The 26,789-nt window shown below is 40.6% G+C and overlaps 1 protein-coding gene across 7 annotated transcripts in view; it reads left to right on the plus strand.

Annotated features, from left to right (window-relative positions):
- Positions 1-26,509, plus strand: part of SYNE3 (spectrin repeat containing nuclear envelope family member 3) — a 66,519-nt gene extending 40,010 nt beyond the window's left edge. For 4 of the 7 annotated variants that reach the window (XM_082057653.1, XM_082057654.1, XM_082057655.1 and 1 more), the window contains exons 12-18: positions 772-933; positions 1,675-1,838; positions 2,808-2,931; positions 3,107-3,259; positions 3,945-4,085; positions 5,442-5,480; positions 15,754-26,509. In XM_082057653.1, coding sequence (XP_081913779.1) covers positions 772-933; positions 1,675-1,838; positions 2,808-2,931; positions 3,107-3,259; positions 3,945-4,085; positions 5,442-5,480; positions 15,754-15,951 — 981 coding nt within the window. In that variant the 3' untranslated portion in view covers positions 15,952-26,509. Of the gene's footprint in view, positions 1-771; positions 934-1,674; positions 1,839-2,807; positions 2,932-3,106; positions 3,260-3,683; positions 3,920-3,944; positions 4,086-5,441; positions 5,481-15,753 lie in introns of those variants that run through there. The other 3 variants (XR_014184546.1, XM_082057656.1, XM_082057657.1) reach the window with 3 other exon arrangements.
- The last annotated feature ends 280 nt before the right edge of the window (positions 26,510-26,789 follow it).

Genomic DNA, 26,789 nt, shown 5'->3' on the forward strand with positions numbered 1-26,789 from the left:
TGACTTTGATAACTCTTCCAGAATTCTCTGATTATCTGTAATGTAATTTCCCTTTGGGATAGGATACCATCCACACAGTTTATATATATATATATAAATTATTTATGTAATGGTCCTGACATTTCTGACCAGAAGACTTCATAGTTATATTATCGTGGAGGTTCTGGGACTTCTTCACAGATTCCTTTGTGACATAAAAGTTAATAAGAGAAGAGTGTTGCAATTGCATAATTACTTGATTGAGGTATTTTGTAGCTTGTAAACATAGCTATAAAAGGACTTCCAAAGCAGTCTCAGAAGAAGGCCTTATAAAATTACCTTAGTTATGCAGGTCACCATAAAAATACATATGGTAAAGTGTTACCCTAATATGTACTGCAGAATTCTAGTTTCAATCGCAATAATCCCATTTATCGCTGAACTGGACTTTTGGAAAAAAAAAAAAAGTATCTACAGTAATTTCTGATTCAGGGAGTATAAGATGTATTTAATATTCACTGGGACATAAAAAAAAAACCAACATATTCTTTATTCTGTTTCAGTTGAAGCTATTCTAGTGCTTAATGCCCCCCCATGTGGTTGAATTCAGGCCTGCAGGAGCTTGTAGGTGTTTTCTATGCCACTGGTGCCAAAGTTTTTTGTGTCTCATTAATAGCTGTTTTTCTTCCTTTTTGCCCCTGAGATTCTGTGCCAGTAGTTATGGTGTTAGCTCCAGTAATGAAATGGCTTGTTGTCTGGGTTTAGTTGCTGACATATTTTTATCATTTGTAGATGATGGTGCAGCAGAGTGAAGAGCACCTTCAGAAGCATTTGGCATATAATGACAGACTTTCTGACCTCCAGCAGTGGATCACAGTAGCCATGGAGAAGATTAAGTCCTATCAGGGAGCTGATAAAGGGGAGAACACTGAGGACAGGATCACAGACCTCGAGGTGAGAAAAATATCTTGGCATAAGATGTTAATTATTCATTTTGCACCATTCAGACATTAAGGGTAGTGGTTTTCTAGCAAGGGTTTCCAGGCTGGGGAGAGTAATGATGGTTTGATCCTCCTGCGATAACGGTTGCTTGCTGCTGCCTCACTGCTTTGCCTTGTACTGGGGATTGTGGAGCTAGGTAAAAGACAAGTACAGTGAGAAATGGCTGAAGAACTGTCGAGATGGATAAAGCATTATCAGAGGATAAGTGGTTTTAAAAAGAAGTCTTCCTCCCAGGATGGTCTCTCTGGACAATACCTACTTTTGGCTGCATGTATGCATTGATGCATTGAACATTTTGACCCTGTTAGCTAACCTTATATTGCGTTGAACTAAGCTGTTCCACAGCTGTTGGCTTATCCCTGTGTAGCAGTATTTTGCATGCCAGATTCACTCTGGCAGGTTACTTCAGATGGGAGCTTTTTCCTTCATGTGGGAAACCAAGATATCTCATGGGAAGGGAAGGCTACAGAAGGGATGCATTGACAGTTTGTGCCCTTTAAGTTTTCCCATCAGCTCTTTGACCTATATTGGCTCTTTGCAAGAATCCACAGCATATTTTTTTTCCCGCTAGGTATGTTCTAGCTAGTGCCAACAGAACCAGCATAGTCCTGGACTGAGCATGGCCTTCAGTCTGACATAGCCTCTGCTTTACCCAGGATACCTAGAAGTAACTGTAAGGGCTGTACGTTTCAGAGATGCCTAGCTGAGTTTCCAGATAAGGAGATCCAGCTGTACATTGTGGAAGCTCATGGCCAGCTGGTCATGGAGAATTCTTCTCCAGAGGAGGCTGCCCATGTCCAGGCAGAGCTGGATCAGCTGAATGAGTCGTGGAGGTCACTGAAGGAGAAGGCAAATGGGTAAGTGTTTGTGTATGTCTCCCTCATGTCCTTTCAAGGGGATGCTCCTTACTGCTGTATGACTAGACACACTTGATGCTTTATGCTCTGCACTGTGAAAGTAAATAGCTCTGTTACAATGCTAGGAGCAAGGTGAGATTTTGTTTAATCTTTTTTAACTGGAGATCATTACTTTCAAAAAAACTATTTTAGAGAATCCAGAGACCAGAGCAGTCTATGAAGCTGCCTTTACCTCATGCTTGGAGCAGGCAGTGTCTCCTTAGGACCTGGCTCACCCCTGTACTGCCAGTCCCTATCAGAGGAAACAGGACATAGACTGGGGGACTTCTGCAGTTCTGCCTCACCTTCCTGTTCTCCTCACTGTCTGATCTGGAGATATCTCCAAGGAAGCTGTGTCTGGACAGGGATTTGTGCCTTTTGAAAACCTGCAAGAGTATAAACAGAGCTAAAATCCTCTCTTATCGAGCAAATGTAGACTTAATTTATTTTGCCCTCACTGTGAAGAGTCAGACTGCTGCTCATATTTGCTAGTCTGTATTAAAATTTAATACTGTGCTACGTGTGTGAGTATATTCATGCATAGTGTCAGAATAGGCATAAAAATGGACTCACTAAATTGAGGAAGGCTTAATTGTACTGCTTGTACTACTTACCTGACTGGAAGGTAAGTTGTCAAAGTAGTATTTTTTATGGTCCCTCATTCCTCTGAATAAAAGAAAACAAAACATTTGGAAATGTTAGAACTAGAGGACTGGTGCTGCTTTGAGACACTCCTGCCTGTTGTGATCTTTCATTAAAAAGATGTTGGAAAGAACTTAATTAGTACTCGTACTACTAATAGTAATAATAATATTATAATAATAATAGCGCTATTTCACCAGAGGTGTCCTCTGTAGCCTTGGTCAAAATGTGGATGTCTCATCATTACATATTTCACTGCACTGATGTCTCCGGTTTTGTGTTTTCAAGTCTTCTCAAAAAGTGGCAGTTAGACAGACCAGTGGCTGATAAGAAGAAAATAGCCTCAATGGACAGGAGCTGGATGTCTGGACCTGCATTCCGTCTTTTAGATGAAGATCCCAACCATAAACAGGTGAGAGGGAGACTCTGTATCTACCTTCATATCAGCTTCACAAGAACAAATTTATTGGCTTAACTTGATATTATGGGTTACAAATTCGGAGGTTCAGATCTTGAAATCAGGCCTTCAGAGGGAGCATCTGATATAACCGTAAGGGCTATTTTGTTCATGTTGTTCTGTAACCTAGGAGACAATAGAAGGGCAAAATACAAGCAGCCACTTGAAGCTCCTACGTGACTTTGAAGAGTGGTTACAAGGAGAAAACACCAAACTGACCAAAATTCTTGCTGGGCCTTCATCTTCCACAGAGGAAATTCAAGCACGCCAGACTAAGCTGGAGGTTAGTTTTCAGGGGATGAAGATGGAGGAAAAGATTGCAATAAGTGCAAAATCTATCAGAATTTATAACAAACCAACCCAACCTCCCCCCTCACACACACCCAACAACAACAAAAAAAATCCAACAAAATCCACAAAATAAACAGGCAAAAATCCCCAAAACACACAAAAATAATCGCTCAAACACTACGCTCTTCTTTAGAAGACTCTAGAGTAGATGAAGTTCAATAATTTAGGACAAGTATTTCACCCCTTCTACTAAGAAAGATCTGCTAGCGCCAGAGTGGTAGAAGAGAGGGGAGCAGCCTGGCATCAGGCTGTTGGACTGGACATTTCTGATGTGGTGTGGCAAAAGTGTCCATGAAAAGAATTTGATTAAAATCAGTGTCAGGTATTTGGCTTCTTTCTCTTTCCGTTGAATGTAGCCAGATGTAATGACAATGGACGCTGTAAGAAGAAATTAGACAAATGGAAATAACCAAGGCCACAGGAGTCCTGCAGATAAGTGCAGGATAAGTGGACCCTTTTATGTCATTTCAGGTCAAAAAGTGATAACAAAAATAAATGCGCTATTCCAGAATACCTGCAGCAGTTTGACTTAGTACCGCTGTTCTTTCGAATGCTGTGTTTAAAATGTGGGGCTTTCTTGAATTCTGAGTTGCTGTTGACCTTGTATTTGCCTGCAGGAGCTGCAATCTCACGTACCTGATCGTGAGCGTCTCTTTGAGGGCCTTCATTATTTTTATCCTGACGCTGGAGATATGGCGGACCTCTGTCACCAGTGGACGCTCTACAAATCTAAACTGAAAGCATCCGTGAGTTCACCGGTAGGTGACAGCACTCAGTTCACAGTTGCTGATCTCTGCTATTGCTCTTTTAGGTTGCTTCACATTGCTAGTCATAATTGAGCAGTACATGTGTGTGTCTGCTTGATTAAAACCTCCCTTAGTAAATGCTATCAAAGATAGAACAAACATAGCCACGTGTAAATTATATTTAATTTATGTAATAATTTATATATAATTTATATAATAACAAATTGTATAGATAACAAACATAGCCATATATTTATAAATATAAGGATTGTATTAAAATAAGAGTTGTTATCCTCTTCCCTTTGTAAGGACTGCTCAGAATATTTCTCAGAATAGAAGGTTCAAAACAGAACTACAACTGGCTTTTGTCAAACCTGCACTCAGGGACTGTGAGATGTTCATGTGTGTGAATATTGTGAATATATACCTAGTTCTGGGCACATGGATTTCTAGGCTTGTGCCCTTTCTTCACACAACATTCTCCAGTAAACTATTTTTTAACAGTTCACACAGCAACAGTATGTTCACTGTTCATTATTTGTGTCTCCCGGCATGGCACAGAGTGATCAGAATAGCTACTCACTGAACTGACTGAGAAAGTATCCATGCATAGAAAGACCTTTCTTCTCAAAGTCCTTTTTGAAATCATCTTTACGGGATAAGGATTTGGAATGAAATAGAGAGGAAGCATTTCAATGCAAGAACCAAATAATTAGAGAAGTTACCAAGTTGTTATATATATGACATGCTAAGGATGAGAGAATTCACCCCCGTATATAAGATATTGCATGGCATGCTAAAGAAATTGCCATGTTCTTAGCGTAAACATGCATAATTAAGAATTTTTTCTAGCTTAACTACTTACTTTATGTGTTCAACTTAAAGATACCTTAATCAAAGGATTAGACTTTACAGGTGTGCATTTGGTCTATGCAAGTGCTTTTGAAGGTATCTGAACTCGAACACCTAAAATTTGAGGCACCTGAAAATTTTCTTCAAATTCAAAGCTTACTTAGAATATAAATCTTTTAAAGTCCATGGAAGGTAACCATACCCTCTATCAATAAAGAGCATATTTCTAAGAATTGTTTGCCATTGCTTGTAATGAGTTATGCTTCGTTGACCAAAACTTTGTGTAAGCATAAATACAGTCAATAGGTGTCAGTAAAGTCAAAGCTATTGCTGGGAGAACTGCCCATCGGATTAAAATGGTCAAGAACCTGAAAATATTTCGGTTTTCTGCCTAATATGTGTTAAAAAGCTCATTTAAAAAAATCTCCTGCTGGTTCACTCTCTCCAGGAGACTGTGAATTCGAAATAATAAGTTCATGCTGGCTTTTTTTTCCCATTCTCTCTTGTTTGAAACAGAGTCCTGGATCTTTGGAAGAACCAGACAGATTCAGAAAGGTATGACAGTTTCCTATCATGAAGCTAAAAAATGTTTCATCAGACATTTTGCAGATAACTGTTTTAAACTAAACTTTTCTAAAGATCCTTGAGATTAATTGGCTTATTAAGAACCTCTCTTAAAGGAGTTTATTTTCTCCAGTATTTAAAAGGAAAAATATTACAGAGTTTTTACTCTTGTGTTGTGTTTACTGTATCTCTATAAACTAAATATCCATCTCCTGGGAGAGTAAGAGAACTCAGTTTTTATACATTTACATGCTATATGAACTTAGTTCATTTTTCAAAAGAGACTAAGGAAGAGCCCAAATCTCTCTCTCTAAAGCAGTTAGGGGCCAAGTGCCTAAAATAATTTTGAAAATGGGACTTCTGATTCTTTAGACAGTTCTGAAAAAATGTCTTTGGATCATTCAGCCCACCTTCTTTCTAATGCAGAAAAACAGAGAAAGTCAAGAGATTTGTGTAATGTTATTAGACTAATCCTTATTCTAAGCAGCAGAATTCCTTCTGTGAAGGATTTTCTTTTGGAAGTGATGACATAAGAAATAAAAGCAGTACAGGGGATGATAAGGAGAAGCTTAAAGAAAACAAAATGCTGCCAGTTTCTTATTAAACCTCAGCAGCATTTTTGATCCCATTTTCATAAAGTCACTGAGTTTTTCTGTTGACCTGAGCAGTGTTGAACTGAAACTTTTCTCTCTGTCACAATTTTCCTTGTTTATAGACACTGTTAGCTTCTACTTTGTACTGTCATCTCACTTTCCATTTATTTTCAGAAGGAATAGAATAAGGCTTTCATTGCCCAAAACAGAATGAATGAATAACGTGTTACAGGAGCATAATCCCATAATCTTCCTAAGCTAAATCAGACCCTTGATTTCTTCTGTTGCAACATCTCTTTAGAAGAGACCAATATTTAATGGGTCCAGTACAGTGCACTTCTAGTATGGCCAGAAATCAAGACTTTCCTCATTCCTATGATATATTCCTCTGGTACTCAAATGTGGAGTAGCATCTCCAGTATTTTTCCCCAGTGAAATACTGACCAATTTAAGGTAGTTTTCATATATCCCTTGAATGGTTTTGGCCTTAGTTCAGCCTTCCTGAAAACCTCCAAAGAGTTTCTGTTCTTGCCTGTGTCACTCAGAATTGATTGTTCGGTACTGTTGGTCAGCCACTAAGGTCACCAGAATTTTTCAGGCTGGAAAAACAATATTACATTTTAATACTTGGTGTGGAGTCAGCCAAACATTTAGTAGGGCTGCTTTTCCCTAGAAGAGGCCTAAAAGGGTATTCCAGAAGACCGACTAATTCTCTGCTTTTGGGTCATTTGTAGGGGAAAAGAAAAGAAAACAAAAACTTTAGGCACTGCACAATTAGATAGAATTTTTTAATTCATCTGTCCCACCTACTTTGGGTTAGGTGCCATTTCTTCCTCCTTAACTTCTCTTAAGGAGACTAAAGTCTGCAGTTAATTTTCAAGGATACTGGAATAACATAATGGCAGGCAGCAAACATTTGTCAATTAGGCCTACAGCAAGAGCACAAAAAAGCATTCTAAGAGTTTTTAATAGCTACTGAACACAAACAAAGAGAAACAGCTCGGGTTGGGAAAGAACGAAGAACTTATAATGCCTCCTAAGTATGAAGGAAATGGCTCCCATTGCACCAACAAGCAATCTGCCATTTCCCTTCAGCCAGTACAAATGTTGCAGTAACTTACACCTGGCTCACTTCAGTGGGATTTTGCTGACTTCAGAGCATTCATTCTGTATTTAAACAGGGTCACTATGGTGAGAATCCAAGTGCTGTAAGCAGAGATGGCTTTTTCATTCAGGCTAAGGCTTTTATCAGGACATGAGCCTGTGTTGCCATGAGATTGTTGAGCACTGCTTAAGAGAACCAGAAAATCATGTTGATCCCTTTTGGGTGCATCGTTGTTCAGGCTGAGAGAAGAGGAAAAGCAGAACTGCAGAATTCATGGCTTTGCAGTTTATTTTCAGTTCATATTTAACACCTAAAGTATGGCTAGAAATGAAAGAAAGATTAGGCAAAATATTTTTGTGTTTTGAATATCCTTTCAAAACCATGGTGAAGGAAACGAAGTACCCTGAGAGAATGGCTGATCTAGGGAGATAATACCTGCAGAAAGTCCACATAGTTGGGGGCTGCATCACTGTACTTGCCACATCCAGGGAGCCTGCAGGCAATGGGATCAGGTTAGATCTTAATTTGTCAGCTCCCTCATGCTTTTGGGTTACACAAAATCAGCAGAGGTGGCAGAATTTCAGCTATTTTTGGACTGATCTCTGCTTTCTGCAACACAAGGTCCCCAGTGACTGCTTGTCTCTCCTGTTTGAGCTGTGAATATTTTGCAGCAGCAGCAGATCAACCTGGAGAAAAGGAAGATCCAGCTGCAGCCAATCTCATTCCGTTGCCTTCTGGTTTTATTCTGTTTCTAACCTGCATGGCCAAATGTTGGGCAGAATAGAGCCTGCTCCGTGTATATTAATGTGCTTTTTTTCTGATCATTCATCCTTTGCTGAGGACATGCCCCTAGGCACTGGTGCCCTTAGGAACAGTACGGGCTAATGATTGAGATGTGAGTGACTTCTTGTTGATTAACAAAAAGCAGTTGCAGGAAATTGCACATGCTGCAGTGAATTTTTAGCAGGTGCCAGTGACAGGGCAATGTAGATGGATATTTCTGCAGGGCACCTAGCACACCCAAGGACACAATCGAGCAAATATTCAATAATAACTATGATAAATGTTACTTTCAAAGGTTGGCTCCCAGCTACCTGAAAATATTCCATGACCATTCTTGGCATAAATAGGAAGTCAAAGGCTCATTATTTACAGGTCTAGATAGCACCGTCTGATTTATTTTCTCAAGTGCTCAGAGTAATAACACGTCGTTGCTGAACAAATGATTCTGGCTTTATTGTTTGTACAAACAAAATAATTAGGATTCATTACATCAGTGGTCAGCTAATTGCTTCCTTTGAGATTCTACTAAGAGTAATCTCCTGTAACACACAGACAGAGGAACATGTAATTTAATCTTATTTAGAGACACCATTGATCTGGAGTCAATCAAATTAATGCAGTCATTCAGGAAACTGTGCAAAGCAAGAACTGCCACAGCTTGCCAGGAGGAAAACAGTAATGTGCTCTGCTCTGCACAAGTGCAGATATGACAGGAATTCTTCATGGCTGAAAGTCACTTTACAGACACTCACAGCACTGTGTATACATGCTCGTGTTAGTGATGCTTCTCTATTGGAAGTATGTGGCCCATTTATTTTCCTAAAGTGCTGTTGTATGTTGGCCACTTGAAATCTTCTGTACAATTACCTTCTTAGTCAAATGGAAAAGACTAATTAAAAAGTATTTTTCCCTCAGTTTACAATATCTCTTTCAGAGATATAGATAATATCTCACTTTACTGATCTTCCACAGTGCTTCATATCTTTTATCACATATCAAACACTTTCCAGATAAAAAGCAAGTAGTTTCCACTGCTTATGTGCCAAAGAGAGGACCAAACCAGGGACTTTTTCTGCCTGCTTAGGCCTGAAGTATTATAGAAATCAGTGCTACTTTAACAGATCAGGCTGTAGCCCTTGTCCTGTGGCATGGTTCTCCTAAAAGCATGTCATGTTTTATATGCACACAGAAACTAACCTTTATAAATCTCTTTGTGTCACAGTAGCATGTGGCAGAGTACTTAGTTCTAAGCAACTCTGCAGCAGAAATTCTGAAATATCTGCCATATGTGACAGCTGAAACCACAGATACAAACTGCTGGCTCTTCCTCGTTTTCTGTTTTTTTAAATGAAGCCTTCATCAAAGATTCTGTCTTATCATCCAGCCATGTTGAGGTACTCGAGAATCTCCCCTAAGGGAGAAAACAAAGCCTGTAATTTGTCTGCCTACTTATTTATTTATGTACATACATTTACGCTCTTCAGAATTGAAAACAATGTTAACATTGCGAAGTCAAGCAATCTGAAGATAGAAAATATCAGAGCTAAAATTGCTTGTGTGACCTCAGTTAACCTCCCTTCAGCATGTTCCTTCTGGTAGCTCTTTATGAGATGGAGATTGATAAGCATCCTTACTCATTCCTCAGTGCCGGTTGCCTAACCTGGGCGGTGTTTGCATTTAGGAAAGTACAGTTCTGAACCCTGTGGCTCCTCTCTTCTTGCAAAAGTCACATAACCTCTGATGAACAGAGGTTGCTGTGGTGTATGGAAATGAGACATGGCTTTGCCCAGGAGCACGTTGGACACTCAGCTCTATGGAGACAGTAGAATCCAGCTACCCCAAATTATTTCCCTCTGGATAAGACCAGCAGTGATTTGCAATATGTTGCTTATCTTAGAGATGCTCATGGCTCTAAGTTGAGAACTGATGAGGAGCCCAGCTCCAAACTATCTTGCATTGAGGTAAAAACCCAGTTTGCTTTGGTTTGAGAGTGCAGCCAGTGCTCCCCCCTGGAACTGATTTCTTCTTGTTGGCAATAACCCACCTCTGTGAGTTGCAACTGAATTAGTACCCAGTGGGGATCTGAAGTGGCAGAAACTGAGGGCCTCTCAGAGGCACAATATCACTGATAAAGATGGTGCTTGATGATGGCATGCTCATGTTCAGAATGAAAGGGATGTATGGTAAGCTGCTGTTACAGCCTTCCTGGCAGCTCTGCTTATTATCAGAGGAATAATGAAGCAGTAGAATTCATACCTATGTAGGTGATCCTTTCCAAGGCCTGTCTATTCTTCCTATTAAGATGTACGTCATCTGTACCTATTGCTATAGTTTAAGCCTGTTATGTTGTGATCTGCTCACTGTGGATGCAGGCCTGGGTTCATCCTGTCTGAGCATTTAACTCTGGGGTTTTTGAAATCATGCGTGGTGCAGGGAGTTTAGATGGGAGTTGACCCTCCACCTTTTCCACAAGAAAAAACTAGAAGCCAGGTTCAAAGCTAACACAAGGGGTTTGTTCTTCATGTCAGTTGGTTGACCTGTGGAACTCCTTGCTGAAGGATATTGAGAACTTTTAAAGTTTGCATAGGTTCAAGGGGAAACTGGTCAAGTATCTGGAAGAAACATTCCCTGAGCATCAGCTAGATGGACAAGCTGCACCATGCTCAGGAAACTGCCTGAGCTGAAAGCAGTTGGAGCCTTATTTATGCTTGCCTTAGTCCCTACACGTCTGCACCAACTGCTGTAGAATATAGGCTACTTGGGTTGGGTGCAGCACTGGCATGAAGCAGCACGACTGCTGGTGTCTCTGTGTAGTGTCTCTAGGACACTAGGGCATTGGTCCCTTTATCCATGGGGAGAGCAGGAGTTTTCAGACAGCCGTGCGTTACCCAGGACAATCTCTCAGTGAAATGCTCTAAGGTAAGAGGAATGGATCCAGATTAAATCTTTTTTTCTACTGGATAACTGATTCAGTGGTGCAGGTGTGATTTTTGTCAGGCAACAACCCACTAATGAGCATGCTATAAGATGCTCCCTCAAATAGCTAGATTGTGTGTTTTCATATATCCTGGAATGTGGTCAATAGCGAACAAGGGAGTGCACTGATTTTTAGCAAAATACTTCAGCAACTTACACAGGAATATTATGTAGCAAGTTCTAAAGTGCTTTTCTGCTGTTCCCCATCCAAGTGATTTTTCACGGTGCGTTTAGTAAGGAGTTATTAACTGCAAACAGATTTAAGTGCTGAGGACTCCCTAGATCTAAACAGATGCTTGTCATTCAAACACCCCAACATGAATCAAGTACAAATGTGAATGTTCACAGCCAGTGCAGTTCATTTGGTAACAAGCATGCATTTAGCATTACAGAAAACACAGCCATCTACCCCTTGACAGTCCTTGCTTGTCCTGGTATTTTGAGGGAGAAGGGGGAGGACATTTCTCCTTGATGGTGAACTTTAAAAGTATATTTTCTTTTTAAATGTCAACCTATTCCTTTTCCATGTGTGTTTCAAAAATGTCTCTGACACTTTGGCTCGATACACAGGTATTCCAGCTGTTATTCTAAGATGGTGGAAATTAAAGTTCTGTTGACTTCACTGGAGCTTTGCCAGTTTTCCTCAGAGGAAGATTTGGTTTCAGAATATTTTGTGGAGTCTAGATCTGACACATGCACTGCAGGCACTGTGGGTGCTGGGTAGTAGCCGTACTGATGCCAGTAGCTGGAGTGACTGGAGAAGGGGAATTCCACTGCATCACAAAGGTTGTGGTTACCACCTTTGATCTTACATGGAAATGAAATGTTCAAACTGTCTTTTGCAAGGGTGGAGCTATGTCAGACTGTCCTTTTCTAACCCAGAATCATGTGCTAAAGGGTTGGGAGTGTGGTCTTGACTCCAAGTAGACGCATACAGCCCTCATCACTCTGAGCCCAGCAGACCAAAGGTTTGAACCTTGGCCTCCTGAATTCCCTGTTGGTGCCATAGTCTCAGGTCACCACAGCCTGAAAGCATCTCTCTGTCTCAGCACACACCTAAAAAAATACCTTGACTTTGTCTTAGGAAAATTGAAATGCTGCTTTTTTCACCCTCAGGAAAGGGAGTCAGTGCCCACAAGTTTCCCTGCTTTTTCCAACTGCATCATCTCTCCTATTAAAAGTTACTGCGTCTCCTTCAAAATTCTCTGTCCTAAAACTGTAACAGCAAAAAAAATAAAAATCACCAATTGTTCAGAAAGCACAAAGCAACAGAATTAATGTAGGCTTCATGTGCACAAGAACACCAGAACTTAGGCATACAAGTGCCCAATCCATTTGTAAAAGTATCTGGTTGAACTTCATGGGCAAGTAGTTCCCAAACCAGACTTCATTTAGTTGTCGCTGTGCGTAATCCCGCTGCAGACACTAAAGTTAATAGTAAATCTCCCATGGATTTCAGTGTGTGCAGGTTGGAGCCCCCATATATTAATGGCTTATCACTGCAAATTTGCTGAAAGCATCAAACCCTCACAGCTCCTGTGTGCCTCATCTTCAGTCCTGCAGAGACATGGTAATGCCGTGTTAGTGATAGCAGAGTCATTCCCATAGCAACAAATGGAGTGAGAAATACAAGATTCTGACCTTGCTGTGTGATCAAACAAAACAGAGTAGCTGGGCAGCAAAGACAAAAGTTCACCAAACACAAATGCCTATAAACCCAGCAAGCAGGTGGGAGAGAAGCAGCAGATGAAGACAAAATATTTCTCCTTCTCTGAAGTTCTACCCCCAGGCAAATGTCCCTTCACAGATTTTTCTAATGCTAGGATTTGCTATGGTTAGCCTGAGTATCTTACCCTGCAGAAATCTCCAAGGAAAGCAAAAGATAGCTTGTTAATAAGGCCATTTCACATTAATTCTTCCTGGAGGATGAGCTTGAAAAGCAATAGTATTTTACAGCTCCTTTCAGTAGATCTAAAAGCAAGGCATATAACAAATAACATTTCAATCTCATCCAGTTTGCTCTGAATCAAATGCTGGATTGGTAAAAGAATCTGAGTAGGAGCCATGTGAGTGACTAATGGGCAGTGTGGTCATCATAGGAAGGCAAAGACAAACCTGAGCAACCATAAGGCATCTGGTCCCTGGGCTGGGGAAGGAACAGAGATGAGGAACAACTGGGAAAGCCCGGTATTTCCCACCAGTTCAGAGGCAGAAGGAGATAACTGGGAAGACAGGTGTTGCAGCTGGTATGGCAATAAAATGACAGTTTCAAAATGAAGCAGCTTTCAAAAACAATGCTAAAGGATTGACAGCTGTAAGGCCTAAATTTTAGGTGCTGCTGGGAAGATTGTCAGTCCTTCACACAACTGTGTCAGTCAGAGGTGGGCTTCTAATTCCCAGTTTGAGTTTGTGAGGACATTTTTGAGACTTGATGAACTACTGAGCAGTCAGTCATAATATCCTACCCTTTAACAACATCAGCATTAAGTCTTATTGCATCTTAGTGGTAGGAGAAAGAGCACAGTTTGAACTGTCCCCAGGCAGAGGTAACTCTAATCTGATCTTCCACTAATAGAACTACACCCATTGATATGCACAAACTCGTCCATGGCTTCTGGAACCTGGAAAAGGCTTTTTTTCCTTATAGATGGGACACAATAATGAATGTATTTGTCATACTGCTGCATGTTATGGAAGCCAATGGAGAATTAAGAATGAGAAATGGTCAATTAAAGCAGCACCTGTCAGTGGCAGTCCATTGGTTTATATTGATTACACCAAGTGGCTGTTTCATGGCATTACAGAGCCAAGACCAGAAAGCTCTGACCAAGAGTTGTGGCTGCTGCCCTCATGCTTGGTGATTTTAGCATTGATTATAAATACAGAAGCCGTGCAGGCTTTGTTCAGCCCATAGCCTGATGAAATCCAGATGATGTGAAAGATTTCAAGTCTGTGCTCCAGGACTAGAGAAGGGAAAGTCCCACTAGAACAGCTGCTCACACCTGGTACTTTGGCTTGTGTTTGAGAACAGGTCACAGTAGGAGCAGATGACTCCTGTGATGCAGACAGGTTGGTGAAGCTTTGATTTTGTGGGCAAATCCTAGCTGTACCTAAGGAAGTTGCCCAAGGGTGCTTCAATTCACAGTCCCGCTTATGCCCTGACATTTACTCATTGCCCACTAACTACTGATGGATCCAGTGTCCAGGGACCTGAATTTTCACTGGCCTTCGTGAGCAGGTTACAACTCAGATACGACAGGCCAGAAATGGGAGAGCAAGCAATTGTTGCTCTGCTGCCTCCACATCTGCCTGACACAATAATGAAATCTCATCAGCCATTTGATATAATGGAAGCAAACCATCTACAGCAGAATAAGGATTTCACAGCACAACTGTCTCATGATCTGCAACTGCAGCTATATATTTGCCTTCATAATTAATTCTGTAGGCATCTGCATGGAGCTGCAAGAGACAGAGAAGTTTTGGAAGCAGTGGAAGAGAGAAAAACCTTAAAAAATAAAAAATGGTAGTTACTTTCCTCTACCATCATTCTGCTCCTTATCTTCTCTGCTGATGTTTCCCACGCGCTATTCCTGGTGGTGCTGCAGTGGGGCAAAGGCATTGCCTGTTCATTCAGACATCCAGGGGAGGGAGGCCAGAAGCCGTAATTTTGCTGCAGCATGGACACCGCCTGTGGCTCAAACACAGCAAATTAACTTTCTCTTGTGGAAAACATGGGTCCCACTTCAGTGGATGTTCTGCATTGATTTTTGTGATGTAGGTTGGTGCCTAATGCTGTAGCAGCATTAAGCATTACTTCTATGTTCTAAATCCATGTTTGATGAAATTAATGGATTATTGAGTCCTCTTTTTCAGGACACCCTTACAGATAGTTGACTTGGCCTTTTTTTTTTTATGAAACACACATAGTTCAGTTCATTGGCAGGAGATACCCAGGAATCCCACCAGTGGAAATCTCAGTTCTTAATTAATCTTTCCTGAATTCTATAGCACCAAATATGTTCTCTCCTGTTTGTCCTAATCTGTATTAAATTCATGAGGTTAACTGAGCTACTCTAGATTTGCACAAGCATAAAGAAAAGTGCAACGTGACCTTTTTTGTGTGTCCCTTCTGTGACTGCTCAGCAATACATGTGACTTTATTGTCCCCTTCACTGTCAGTGTTGTTTTCTCTCATTCTCTTGCACCACATTAAAGTATAAGATGTTCATGGTAAAGTATAAGGGGTATTGAGGCAAGCTGCACTGCAGGGCCTTTTTTCTGGCTTGTGGCCTCATGGACCCCAAAGTTAGGATCCAAAGAGCATGTCTCAGCTGGAGGTATGACCATGAGCTGGGTGATCTGCAAACAAAGCTCCTTTCTGCTGACGGAGAGCAGAAGGCTGGCTCCTCTCTTCCAGGCCTCAGCACTGCCATTTTACTGACAGGAGAGTTACTGGCACAGCCCTTCTCTGCCACGTGCTGGCTGTGAGGGGACCAGTCGGGAGCTTTGGTGCGAGCAGTTGTAACCACTGCTTTGTAATTGGGAAACAGACTTTTAGGCAATTGTTTTCTTCTGCTGGAAAGTCTGCAGTGTTTTCCTGCAAGAAGACAACACTTTGCAGCAGTGGATCCTTTAAGAAGGTAAAATAGTCTCCTCAAAGAAATAGCTTAAGCACCACCTTCAGTTCTCTGCAGCATACCAAACATGGGTTGTTCTGCGCCTCTTCCTGGCAGTTTGATGTAATTGAAATGCACCTCCCTAGGTCTTCATTCTTCTGAGTTGCTCCTTGGTTTGTGTCTTTCAGAGGCGCTCTGGAGGTGTGTGCTCATTTCTGCGTCGAGTGTGCCGGGCAGCGCTGCCATTTCAGCTGCTCCTCTTGCTCCTCCTGCTCCTGGCCGTCCTGCTGCCCCTTGCCGAGGAGACTCACAGCTGCACGCTGGCCAACAACTTTGCTCGATCCTTCAAGCTGATGCTGAGATACAAGGGCCCACCCCCAACCTAACTTCGTGGCGTGGCATGAGGTGGCTCTCAGAAATACAGACTCTTTAACAACTTCAAGTGTGGATTGTAGAGCTTCTAACAAGGTCGTCATATGAACCGGATAGGTCGCATAAATGCAACATAAGATTATTTCACTTAAATCAGGTATTTGAGCAAAATTAATATTTTTACAATATTTTGTTATTATATTTATAACATGTATATAGAGATTGTGTATGTGTATGTATGTACATATATATATATAAAAAACGCATATCTGTGGTCAAACTAACATCCACCATCCACTCATCCACTGTTGAGAGAAAAGTCTTGCAATTTTACTGTTTCTACCATCTTTCAGCAAGACATACTGAATGATGGTTTGGTTGTGAGTTTCTGGGTGGTTCTAAAAATCACCTCTTGTTTTCATTTGAAGTCAGAGCAAGTATGAGAAGATGTGGGTAAGCACCGAAGTGCAAACCGGACAGCAGGTAGAGTAGAATCAGGTTTGAATATAATGGTTGACATTCAGCCCATGGAAATTAGGACTATTGTATTTGAAATCTTGAGCTTTTTTTTAAGTATCTAAATGCAGAGATTGCAGAAGGTAATGGAAATGTTTCCACTGACTTCAGGAGGAGTGGGGGTGGGCCTCCTTTTGTTCTTATTTTTTACCAGATTTCTTTTCCAATTACTGTGTTCTCCAGCCCACCTGAATCAGGAGAGGTAGAATACCGTAGGAAAAAAGCTGAGAAAAGAGGATATATTTTTTAACATTTCTTTAGCAGGAGAACTTTTACAATCACAATTTTCTGAACAAATTTGTCAGCAGTGAACACCACCTTCTATCAGTGATCTTGTCCATGAAAAGCAGTGGGTTTTTGGTTTGTTTGTTTTGGTGGGGTTTTGTATTTGTTTGGGTTTTTTTTTTTTTTTTACTTTTTCAAGAGGCATTTGGTAGTGGATCATAGCCTGAAGAGTGGGATGCAGCCTGGCTCGGTGTCAGCAAGTACTTTAATAATACCACCCTGGACATAAGACTTCTTCCTAGGATGTGTGTATATTAATGGTTTGTTAAACTGGTATAAACTGAGTGTGTCGAAGACAGTCAAGCATAGATTTCTGTATAGTCTAAATTCTAATATGATGATGATGACTTGTCATTTATTTACCTAACCTTATGCCTGATTTATCAAACTTTTGAATGTACATTTTAACATTGCCTTTTAATGTAAAAGCTGTTCACACTGTCATGAAATCATTCTTGGTGGTGTTTTACCTATTTAACTTCTGAGAGAAAAGGTAATTTCTAAAATTTTGTGCCATTTCTGAGAGCTATCCCTTATTTTCTCATGTCTTTAGCCACAGCAGTAATCATGGAAAAACAAAACAAAACAAGACAAGACAAACAAACAAACAAACAAAAAAACACAGGGGAAACAGTTTTCCCATCTTGGCTGTGTTGCAGGAGGAACTTGTCTTCTGAGTACCAGTATGGTGTATTCAGAGGAAGTCGTATTTCTTTAACAAAACCGTGAAAGTTTTGCTAAAGAAGCAAACTTGGGTAGAACAGGGAGGTGTAGCAGCAAGGAGCTCATTAGAGGCACAGAATGAGGGAGAAGAGGCAGATGTGAGAGCGAACTAGCTAAAGATAGAGAGGTGTCCAACAATTTATAAAGCCTAAAAAAAGAAGTCATGATGAACAGAGCAGATAAGAATACAGGCTCAAAGGAGGAAAAATCTCTGAATCTTTTTCATTCCGTCTCCCTGCTACAGAATTGGTGCTATTACATATTAAAGAGTCTTCTTCAGTAAGGTTTAAAATGGGGCAAGTAACAAGGACCCTACCAATGTTCTGAGAAGAGTCGTCCACCACAAGGACCCTGTCACTGGGTTCCTACTGATGCTTCCGACTACATTTGGTTTCCTGGAATTGAATTAAATTGCCAAATTTCTGCTAAAAGTTAAAAGGTGGAAATTAGAGAAAAGGGAGCAGGGATGATGAAGGTGTTGAGGTAGAGAACAAGGGGAGTGTGACGGGGAACTGGACTGATGTGGATCAAAACCTGACCAACAGGAGGTCTCAGCAGAGCCCTAGAGAGTAGGCTGGGGGGGTGGAGGCTGAAAGCAGAAAGGTGAGGAGGGAGGATAAATGCTGGGCAATAAGTGAGACATTCACATCCAAATGGGAAGCGAAGGAAGGTAAGGCCTGTGATTTCATTCATGATGGAGCCAGATGGAGAGGAGCTATCATTCATCAGAGAACGGGGCACATTAGTTCTTTCTTTGCAACGGTTCTTTGGTGTGGCAGAGCATGTACCTCCTCCTCATCTCCACAATGAGCTGCGCAAAAGCCACGCATGTTCCCGCAGTGCTCCTCAAAAACTCCCTGCCAGCCCCGAGGGAGGAACCTCGTGGAATCGTCACACACGTCTCCGTGTCAAATTAAATGCTCTAGTAAAAAAGAAGTGTGGGGGAAGAGAGGCAGGAACAAGATGTGCTGTATGTGGTGTATGTGTACTTGTGCATACACTTTTCTGTGGCAGAGCTACATGACACATCTGAATTTTGCTGAGCATTTCCAGGTGATGAAAGTAAAATAGCAGTGAGAAAGTAAAAATAATGAGGAATAATATAGCTGCAAGAGAAAATCAGTAGGGAGATAGACAAGTCTTTCTTACAAAAGCACAAAATCTAACATCAGATTTCTTTCTGCCAAGCCTTTCTTATCTGGATGATTTTTATGGGTTCACAAATGCATTTGACACTACAGGAGTATGCAACTGGGGGAAAAAAATTCTGCACAGAGGACCATAACAGAACAACTGCATCGTCACCTTGGTTTTTCAGTGTTGTGGCAGCTTTCAAAAAACCCACTAAATTAGAAACACACTTTACTGCTGGGTTTGCATTCAATTTATTCTGTAAGTCCCGTCTGTAACCTTTGAAATTTTTACTTTAAATCTCAGCAAATCCATTCTCATTAAGTAATCTAAATTTCTCACAGAAGTGATGAATGTTTCTACTTCTTTGCAATGGAAATTATCCAAAGCACAGGACTGCAGTGTTCGTCCCACTCAAAACAATTTCACTCTTCCATAATGTAATAACTTCACCTGTCCAATGCAGGTGTAAGATTTTTCTAAGAAAGAAAGAATTCAAAAGTCACAGAAGTAAGCTTGAAATATAAATCCAAATTTACTCTTTTTTTTTATTCTCTTGTTTTGCCTCTGAAAAGTTTGTTATACTGATTCCTGGAAGTGTGTGTAAATATTAATCAAGTCAGTAACTGTAATAATGAAAACAAACTGCCCAACTTCCAGGAAACTGAACAAAGCTCAGATTCCTCCAAACACAAACTAAATCATGCCATTTCCAAATCAGTCCTTGAAATCTTGAGCACTGTTCTTCATGCCTGAATCTCTGCTCACATATGATTTGGGCATTTCACCCTCACTTTTGTGCCTATAAAATCTCCAGCTCATACATCTCAGACATCCATATGAAACTGAGATGTGTTATGGCTCAGCTTCAGGCTGGGGCTGCTGCCTGAAGACATCCCTTGTCAAAAACCTGTGATGCACGAAACAGATAACTGAAGGCTTGCACTACTTTAATCCAGATCCAGCCACTCTCGGGAGATGCTAAAACCCTCTAAAACAGACTGAGTGCCTTTGAGCTTGTAAATTGTTTGTGCCTCTGGCTCAGGCCACGCAGCCTGTGCTGCCTGCAGTCCCCGGCCTGTTCCCGGAGCAGAGCTCTGCTGCCTCTCTCCACGCTCTTTTGCCCAATATCTGACTGACCATACTAATGACCCTTCAGTGTTGAAGGCAAAATCCTGCACACCAGTGCCCATGCATTAAAGTAAGAATTTTGCACAGCCCCAAAGGCGTACTTCCAACCCAGCCTTTGGAGTGAAAGCAGGCCTAATTTATAAATTGTAATTGATTCTGTAGCCAGATGCTTTCAACAGAATTTTCCATGACTGCAATACAGCGAGATAGAAAATCACTGTTGTGCCACGTGTCTCTTAATAGCCCTTTCTCTGATTCCAGCTAGCAATTTAGATTGTATTAAATATTATTTATATGTGCTTTCTCCAGAAATCTCTGTGTGAAAAACATGTTCAGTTCTATGCACATACATTAAAAATGTCATACTCCCATGTTAGCACAGAATCCCCAGAGCAATCATGATTTGTACTGAGTACTAGCTTATTTGCCCACTAAACTCAAACATTTTGGACTGAAAAGAAAGCTACTAGCGCAACTAATAAAAACACCTGATGATCGCTGAATACTTTGGAGAGCTCTTAGAATGGCATTCCACTTCTCCTTAATCTTTTTTGTGTGGATAGTAAAAGTCCTTGGAGAGAAAAAATGTCTCCAAAAAATGGCCATCACTAGATAAGCAGATGATAATCTCTGCACATCAGAAGAAACAGTGTGTTCTCTTTAGCTGCTCTGGGACCTCAGGAGTTTGCTCCATCTGATCTCTTCTTCAGTATTAAATAGGAAATGTTTTACTTTGATGTGTGTGTGTACACATCTCATTAGCACTAAAGAGATTTGAAGAGGGAGCTCATACACAGGAATTCTTTTAAATTTTGTTGACGACAGTACATTGTCTTCTTTCCTCAAGAAAAAATAAAACGCCTGTACGGCAGAGATTGCCAGAGCAAACAAAACCTTTTGGAATAACTAAAGATTGCAGACTGAAATTAAACTGGATAAATAATTTTGCCTTTCAGGAAATGCTGGTAGGAATACTCCAACAAACGTATCTATGCCAGGCATCATAGTTGTCTTTCAGGTCATAGGTTATGTACCCAGTTGGTTTAAGAACTTCCTTTGGAGACTTGGACTGTCTGTTGGGCGGTAATGAGTTACTGGTCTGCAGCTGAAAACATGTTTACCCACGGAACTGTATCAGCTTCTTCCAGAGTCGCTGGGGGCTCTCGAGGATGTTCTTAGTAGTTCTCAGATCATTGACCTGCTCCGAGCCATTGCAAGTTTATTGCATTAATCTATCCGTCAGTGGTTGGCAACTCTCAGAAACTAGTTTATTAAAATGCTAAAGAAAACATTGTTGGTAAAGACATCATGATTCATTCACAAACCAGTCTTATTATTTTTGCCATATTTAAACATAATATCTATTGGTTATACTGGGTTATAAACAGATTAGTCGTAGGTGTTGTGTAAGTGCACAGCATGTTTTAGGCACAAGGCATTTTGACTTGCACATGGATGTTTAAGAATTGTTGACTTATTTCACACTTCCTCAATGATAAAACAAAGATTCTTGAATGTAGTGTTTTTAGGGAAAAAAATGGCTGGAATAATCTGTCAGACGGTTGATATTTTTAATTATCTCTTGTCTATCCAATTTAAAATGTGAATATCTGTCTACCAGAGAATTATCAGTAGATCTGAAAGACAAGGACTATATATCTGAAATATACTAATTCAAGCAGTAACCTAGATGGCACCTGTTACCTAAATGACTTCAGCAATGCCAGATTTAGCTTGTTGTACCTGTGAGCTAACAACACTCCTCATAGTAAACTGTGGGTGAGATGAAACTGCACAGGTTGAAATACAACATCCCCATGGAAGCAGCAGGAGACATTAGGTCCTCAAAAGGCAGCCTGGTATCTCGAGGCAAGGGATGAACATGTAGGTTTGGCATAAGGGGAGAAACTGAGGATTAATTACACAGGAACAAGGGTTGGCCGTCCTGCTCTGCCAGACTAAATTTTGACAGTGGCCATCAGCAACAGGCAGTTTCACATTCCTGATGGCAGAAGGAGGCTTCCCTCCTGGTGATTCACTCTAGCTGAGATTTCAGTGTTGGGGGTTCTTTTTTCTTTTCATTAACTACAGAACAAACTGCTAAGTCAAGCCCCTCTGTGACAGATTAATGGTAGATGGTAGGCGCTGATGCTCCAGGAAAAGATACAGGGAATGCTATTGTAGATAGAAAGATAGGCATGAAAGTCTCTCTTCAGTCCTTTGGAATTAGATGTTCATTCTAGAATTGAAGTAGGAGGTTTTCTGTTCCTTTGCAAGTAAATGCCAGGTGTTGCCTTTAGTCTTCTGGATTTTGGGGGAGAGCCTGTTCAGTGCCTTAATGAATGCCAGGGGCTTTCTGTCTTGAGAGCCATTCACGGCAGTAAGTTCCACATCATTGCCATGGGTTGTGTAAAAAATGTATTCTCCTGAATTGGTTTTGAATTTGGTTTGAGGGGTGAGAGTTGTTTGATTTTCCTCTTTGGTCCCTGTGTGTTGAATCCAAGAAAGCAGAAAGACTTGCACTACCCTCTACAGAACATTCTTTGTTTTTCCTTCTTTTATCAGAGCAGGGGAGACTCGGCTTTGTCTCCTTCCTAAAGTAAAGGATCCCAGTCATTACTTCTTTTCATGTTATAGCTCTTCCATGACTTCCCCGTAACAGTTTCCAGTTCTTCCTCCATAGGTAGCACAAAAAATTGAGTCCTGTTACAATAAATTGAAATTCAATACATTTTTCCCCCTTGCAGTTCCTCCTGCAGATGCTCTGTGTGTTTCTTCTGCGTCCTGTGTCAAAACCGTCTTTGTCACTATCTGAGGGGACTCTGGTCCTTGCCAGCCATCTTCAGGTCTCCTGGCCACGTCCTGCCCTCATCTGCCTTCCATGTTAGCTCGGGGACTGTCCTTAAACTCACATCTGCAGACGGGAGTGCAAGGGTGTTGCTTAACAATTATTGATTATTAATAATGAAAGGCTTGCCATTAGCATTGCTCATAGCCTGCCCAGGCTCTTTTCTTCTCTCTAAGCAGGCTTTGATGGGTAATCCAACTGCCACATACAGAAAATTGCCCCTGAATTGGTGAGTTGGTGTTTCGGTTTCTGCTCTATTATCCTGGCATTGCCCCTGCCTGTGCTCCCATGGGTGCTCCAGAGGGTTTGAATGTTGGTGTTATACACCCTAATAAGCCAAGACCCTTTATTTTGAGCTGAGAGGGGGGGAGAGGTCCCTTTTAACAAACTGATTTCACAACTCATTTATCAAGCCCTCTAGCAAACCATTTATTTTTGTTCTTTTTTGCTCCATCAAAAGCTGTATGTTAGAATGGAGAGGTGAATTTGGGGAGGCTGGAAACTGGAGGCAGGCCGGGGTGCCACCCACTTTCACTAGCGCTTTGCTGAGGGGCCTCCAGCTAGAATTCAGGGGTAGGGGCTGTTATTTTTCATGAAATGACCCTCACCTTCAAAATCAAATTATTTCTTTTGTCAAGTCCAATAAGCATTGAACACCACAGACTTGGTTTCACTACAGATGTGAATGAATGCCTCTGTACAGTACTTTCCATTGCCATGAAATATATATATGTACATATATATATGTAATGGGGAGTGTAATTATTGTTCTACTTAAAGAAAGGTGACATTCCACTTCAATGTAACTTTCAAGTGCAGCTTTTAAAAGAAATTATGTCTTAAAGGGAAGCTGGAAGAGTTTAGAGGTATGTGTTTTAATGAGCTTTAATGAGCTTTAAAAAGCTTTGAGCTAGGGCTTCAGTCTCTAAGGCAAAAAGCACCCAAGATGATTTTCTCATCACCATCAGACCCTGTAAGAGTTTAACCTGAGAGTCACAGCTTGAGTCCTGGCTGTTTCTGGAGGTTTTGGATACTGCATGTACTGATTTCGTGTCTGTCCTCAAACGCCAGCCTCCATTTTGTACACATACATGACTGGAAGACAGAAGACACACCTTTGTCTTGCTCCAAGACCTTGATGGTCATTTTTGTCTCAGCAGATGTATTCATTTGGATCAGTGTCACTCTTTCCATTTTGTTTTTTCTTTTAATTTCTGCTAATTGAGTTCATCAGGTGATTCCAGGAGGGCACGCTCCACCTGCCCAGTGTCAGAGCTGCCCCTCCAGCAGCTTACCTTCTTCTCATTTGTTTACGTGGGTGTACTGGACCACTGTGAAGCAACAGCACAAGCAATAACGCAGTGCATTTTTCTGTCATTGCCTTTTGTAAGACTCCATTGACATTGAAAACTAGTAGGAGATCCAAAAGCTGCATTGTTGTTTACTAGCAATATAGCCAATGTACAGTGCTTCTGCAGGGGACCTGTCCTCACTTCTCAAAGCAGCTGGCTGTCTTGGGCCCAATTTAATTAACAAGGCTGGACTATAAACAATCTTGGATCCCTTCACCAGCACTCCATCAATCATGCTTCCATCAGTTCTTGTGCTTTTGTTTAGTTTCAAGCTAGAAGAAAGTTTGAAGAAATGTGCTAAGACTCCAATATAGGGTGAGTAAATATCCCATATATTTCCCAAAGATTACAACAAAATGAAGGGATTTACTCTCACATTGAACAGAATTAATAATAAGTTCTAATTGAGTTATTAAAAAGTTATTAAGAACAGCCTGGAGTGAAGCTTCTGCAATCAAACCATTCTCTGCATTTAATTTAAAAATCAGCAAATGTTGAGGTACATTTTACCACTTTCTGTTAGAAGTGACCTGGAACTGAAGTGTGAATTCTCTCAAATGGGAGATTAATTGATACAGATCTAAACTTCACCAGTATGTCCCCTGTAAGATCATCCACCTCTCGGCAGAGAGGAAACCTAAGGCTGTTCACAAGAGAAACTCATATTGTGAGTGGTTTTAAAATTCTTCAGATCTCATATTCACTTCCAAATGTCAGTAATGGGGAGGAGCAGAAACCCTCCCATGAACCCCGTGCATTTTGCATGTTGAAATCCTGGCTTGAATTCAGGTCTCCACGTCAGCTTCTTGTAAATGTTAATATTCAAGTAGATCAAAAATGTTAGAGGCAATTACAGCATGAACATCTCTTCTTGTTTATGTATAGTAGCTGATAGCAGAGTCTGTAATAATAATCTGTGTTTATACATGTGCTGGTCAATGTAACAGCTGGGTACAAAATACCTTTTAACTGTCACAAGAAACTAACTGGATTGATGTCACTTTTTGCTTGTTTGAATATAATTATTTGCCTTGCAGGGACCAGTTCCACTTTTGTCATGTTATTTACGATTTTTAAATGCATTTGTGATAAATTAGGCTCGTTCCTAAGGTAAACAGTACTGGAGCCAAGCAGCTGTCTCTGTACATGTGCATGTTATCACAGCTGATATCAAGTCCAAGTCAGACTCCTTGTCTTGCTTGGACCTTTCCTTAACCTTTTTGGCTTAGTCAGGGAAATGTGGACCAGTCTATTTTCTTATTTAAAATGTGGCTTTTGAAAAGCTGAACTTATTTTTTAAAGCCTTTCTTTTTACAATTATGGATTCACAAAGACTGTAACAATCATATTTTTCTAAACTGCCAATTGCTTATGTTGGGAAATATATATATAGATCTATATTTTATTCTACAGATTTCTGTGTAGTTTTGAAACTCTTTGTTTTCATATATATCCTTCTATTTGCTAGAATTATATTAAAAAGCTGTAAGCTTCTGTATACTGACTCTATGAAATTCTATAAAAATGCAGCTGCATAAAAAGACTGACTTAATTTTTTATTTAAATTGTTAGAGCTAAGTCATCCTTAGTGTTATGCCATGCAAGATGTATGAAAAGAAATCAGGTCATTGTTTCAAAAGGCTGGACAGCGTTACGTGACACTTCCTAAAAAGTCTTGACTGAAAGTCAGGAGAATTTACCCTAGAAATGGTGCCATTTCAGGGCCTGTTTCTATAGTTTATTCGCACTGTTTAGGACCTTATTTCACAAGTACTCCCATGAAATTTCATGGGAAATATTAAAAATAAGAGCCTATGATGTGTGAATAGCAGTGATAGAATAAGGCCCTTTTCTAATGGAGAACGGGGCCTTTTAACTAGTCAAGAGGCCAAATTGTGAGCATTTCAGGAAAACATTTTGTGCTCCCTTCTGCACTGTGGACTCTTACTGTGTATTATGGATTTATTCCATAGCTGAAATGCCAGATTAAATCAATTGAAGCCCTGTGTGCAGATGAACATAATAAAAAGTTGTGGTGAAATATTGCAGAAAATGGCCTGATTTCATTCTTCAGAACAATAGTTAAGGTCACTCACAGCCTTGGCTTCTGTGCCCCTGTTTAGCAGAGGCCCTTGTTTTGTACCTTGGTCGTGGTGTAACACAAAGGGATTTCTGCTCTTTGCCTGGAAAATACTGTCTATTCCTCAACTTTGTCAGAAGCATAATATTTTCTCAAGTGAAAAAAAAATAAAAATCTGATTCTGCAAGACTCATGTGGGTGTTAAGGGCAGCTGGGACCTTCTGCGATGAGGCCACATTATTCTGAAAGTTTATCCCTCGATGACAAATAAAATATGATGCGGCTTTGCTGTTTGCAAGTAGGTTACAGAAACTGGAAATTCATCACCCCAAGCCCTAGCCTTGTGACTGTTTTGTGATGCTCCACTGTTACCAATGAACTATGTTGAATCAGATTATAAAGTCAGAGTATTTTATTGCATGTGGGTTTTTTTGTAATGAAAATATAGTTGTATTTGATGTTGCAGTTATAATGCAGTAAATAAATGCATATGTATTTCTTTTTAAGGACTTTTAAATGATTCTTGGGGGTGGTTTCACATTTTGCTGTGCTTATTTCTTACCATCAGAGTATTTGGGCTGACCTAGAAACTCCAAGAGCACGTGAAGCAAGAATAAAATTTGCTGCTGCCTGCCTCTTTGCTCATGTACCACTGGAAGAAGGTTGTGCTGAACGTACCTACTTCACTCTACCCCTCTAACATTTAAGAGAAGATGTCAGCTTTTCTGTAAGACTGTGCAGTTGTTTGAATAGACTTCTACCAAACCAAATTATAATGTGATTTGC

This window comes from Streptopelia decaocto (genome assembly GCF_964273445.1).
Source record: "Streptopelia decaocto genome assembly, chromosome: 7".
Classification (NCBI taxonomy): domain Eukaryota; kingdom Metazoa; phylum Chordata; class Aves; order Columbiformes; family Columbidae; genus Streptopelia; species Streptopelia decaocto.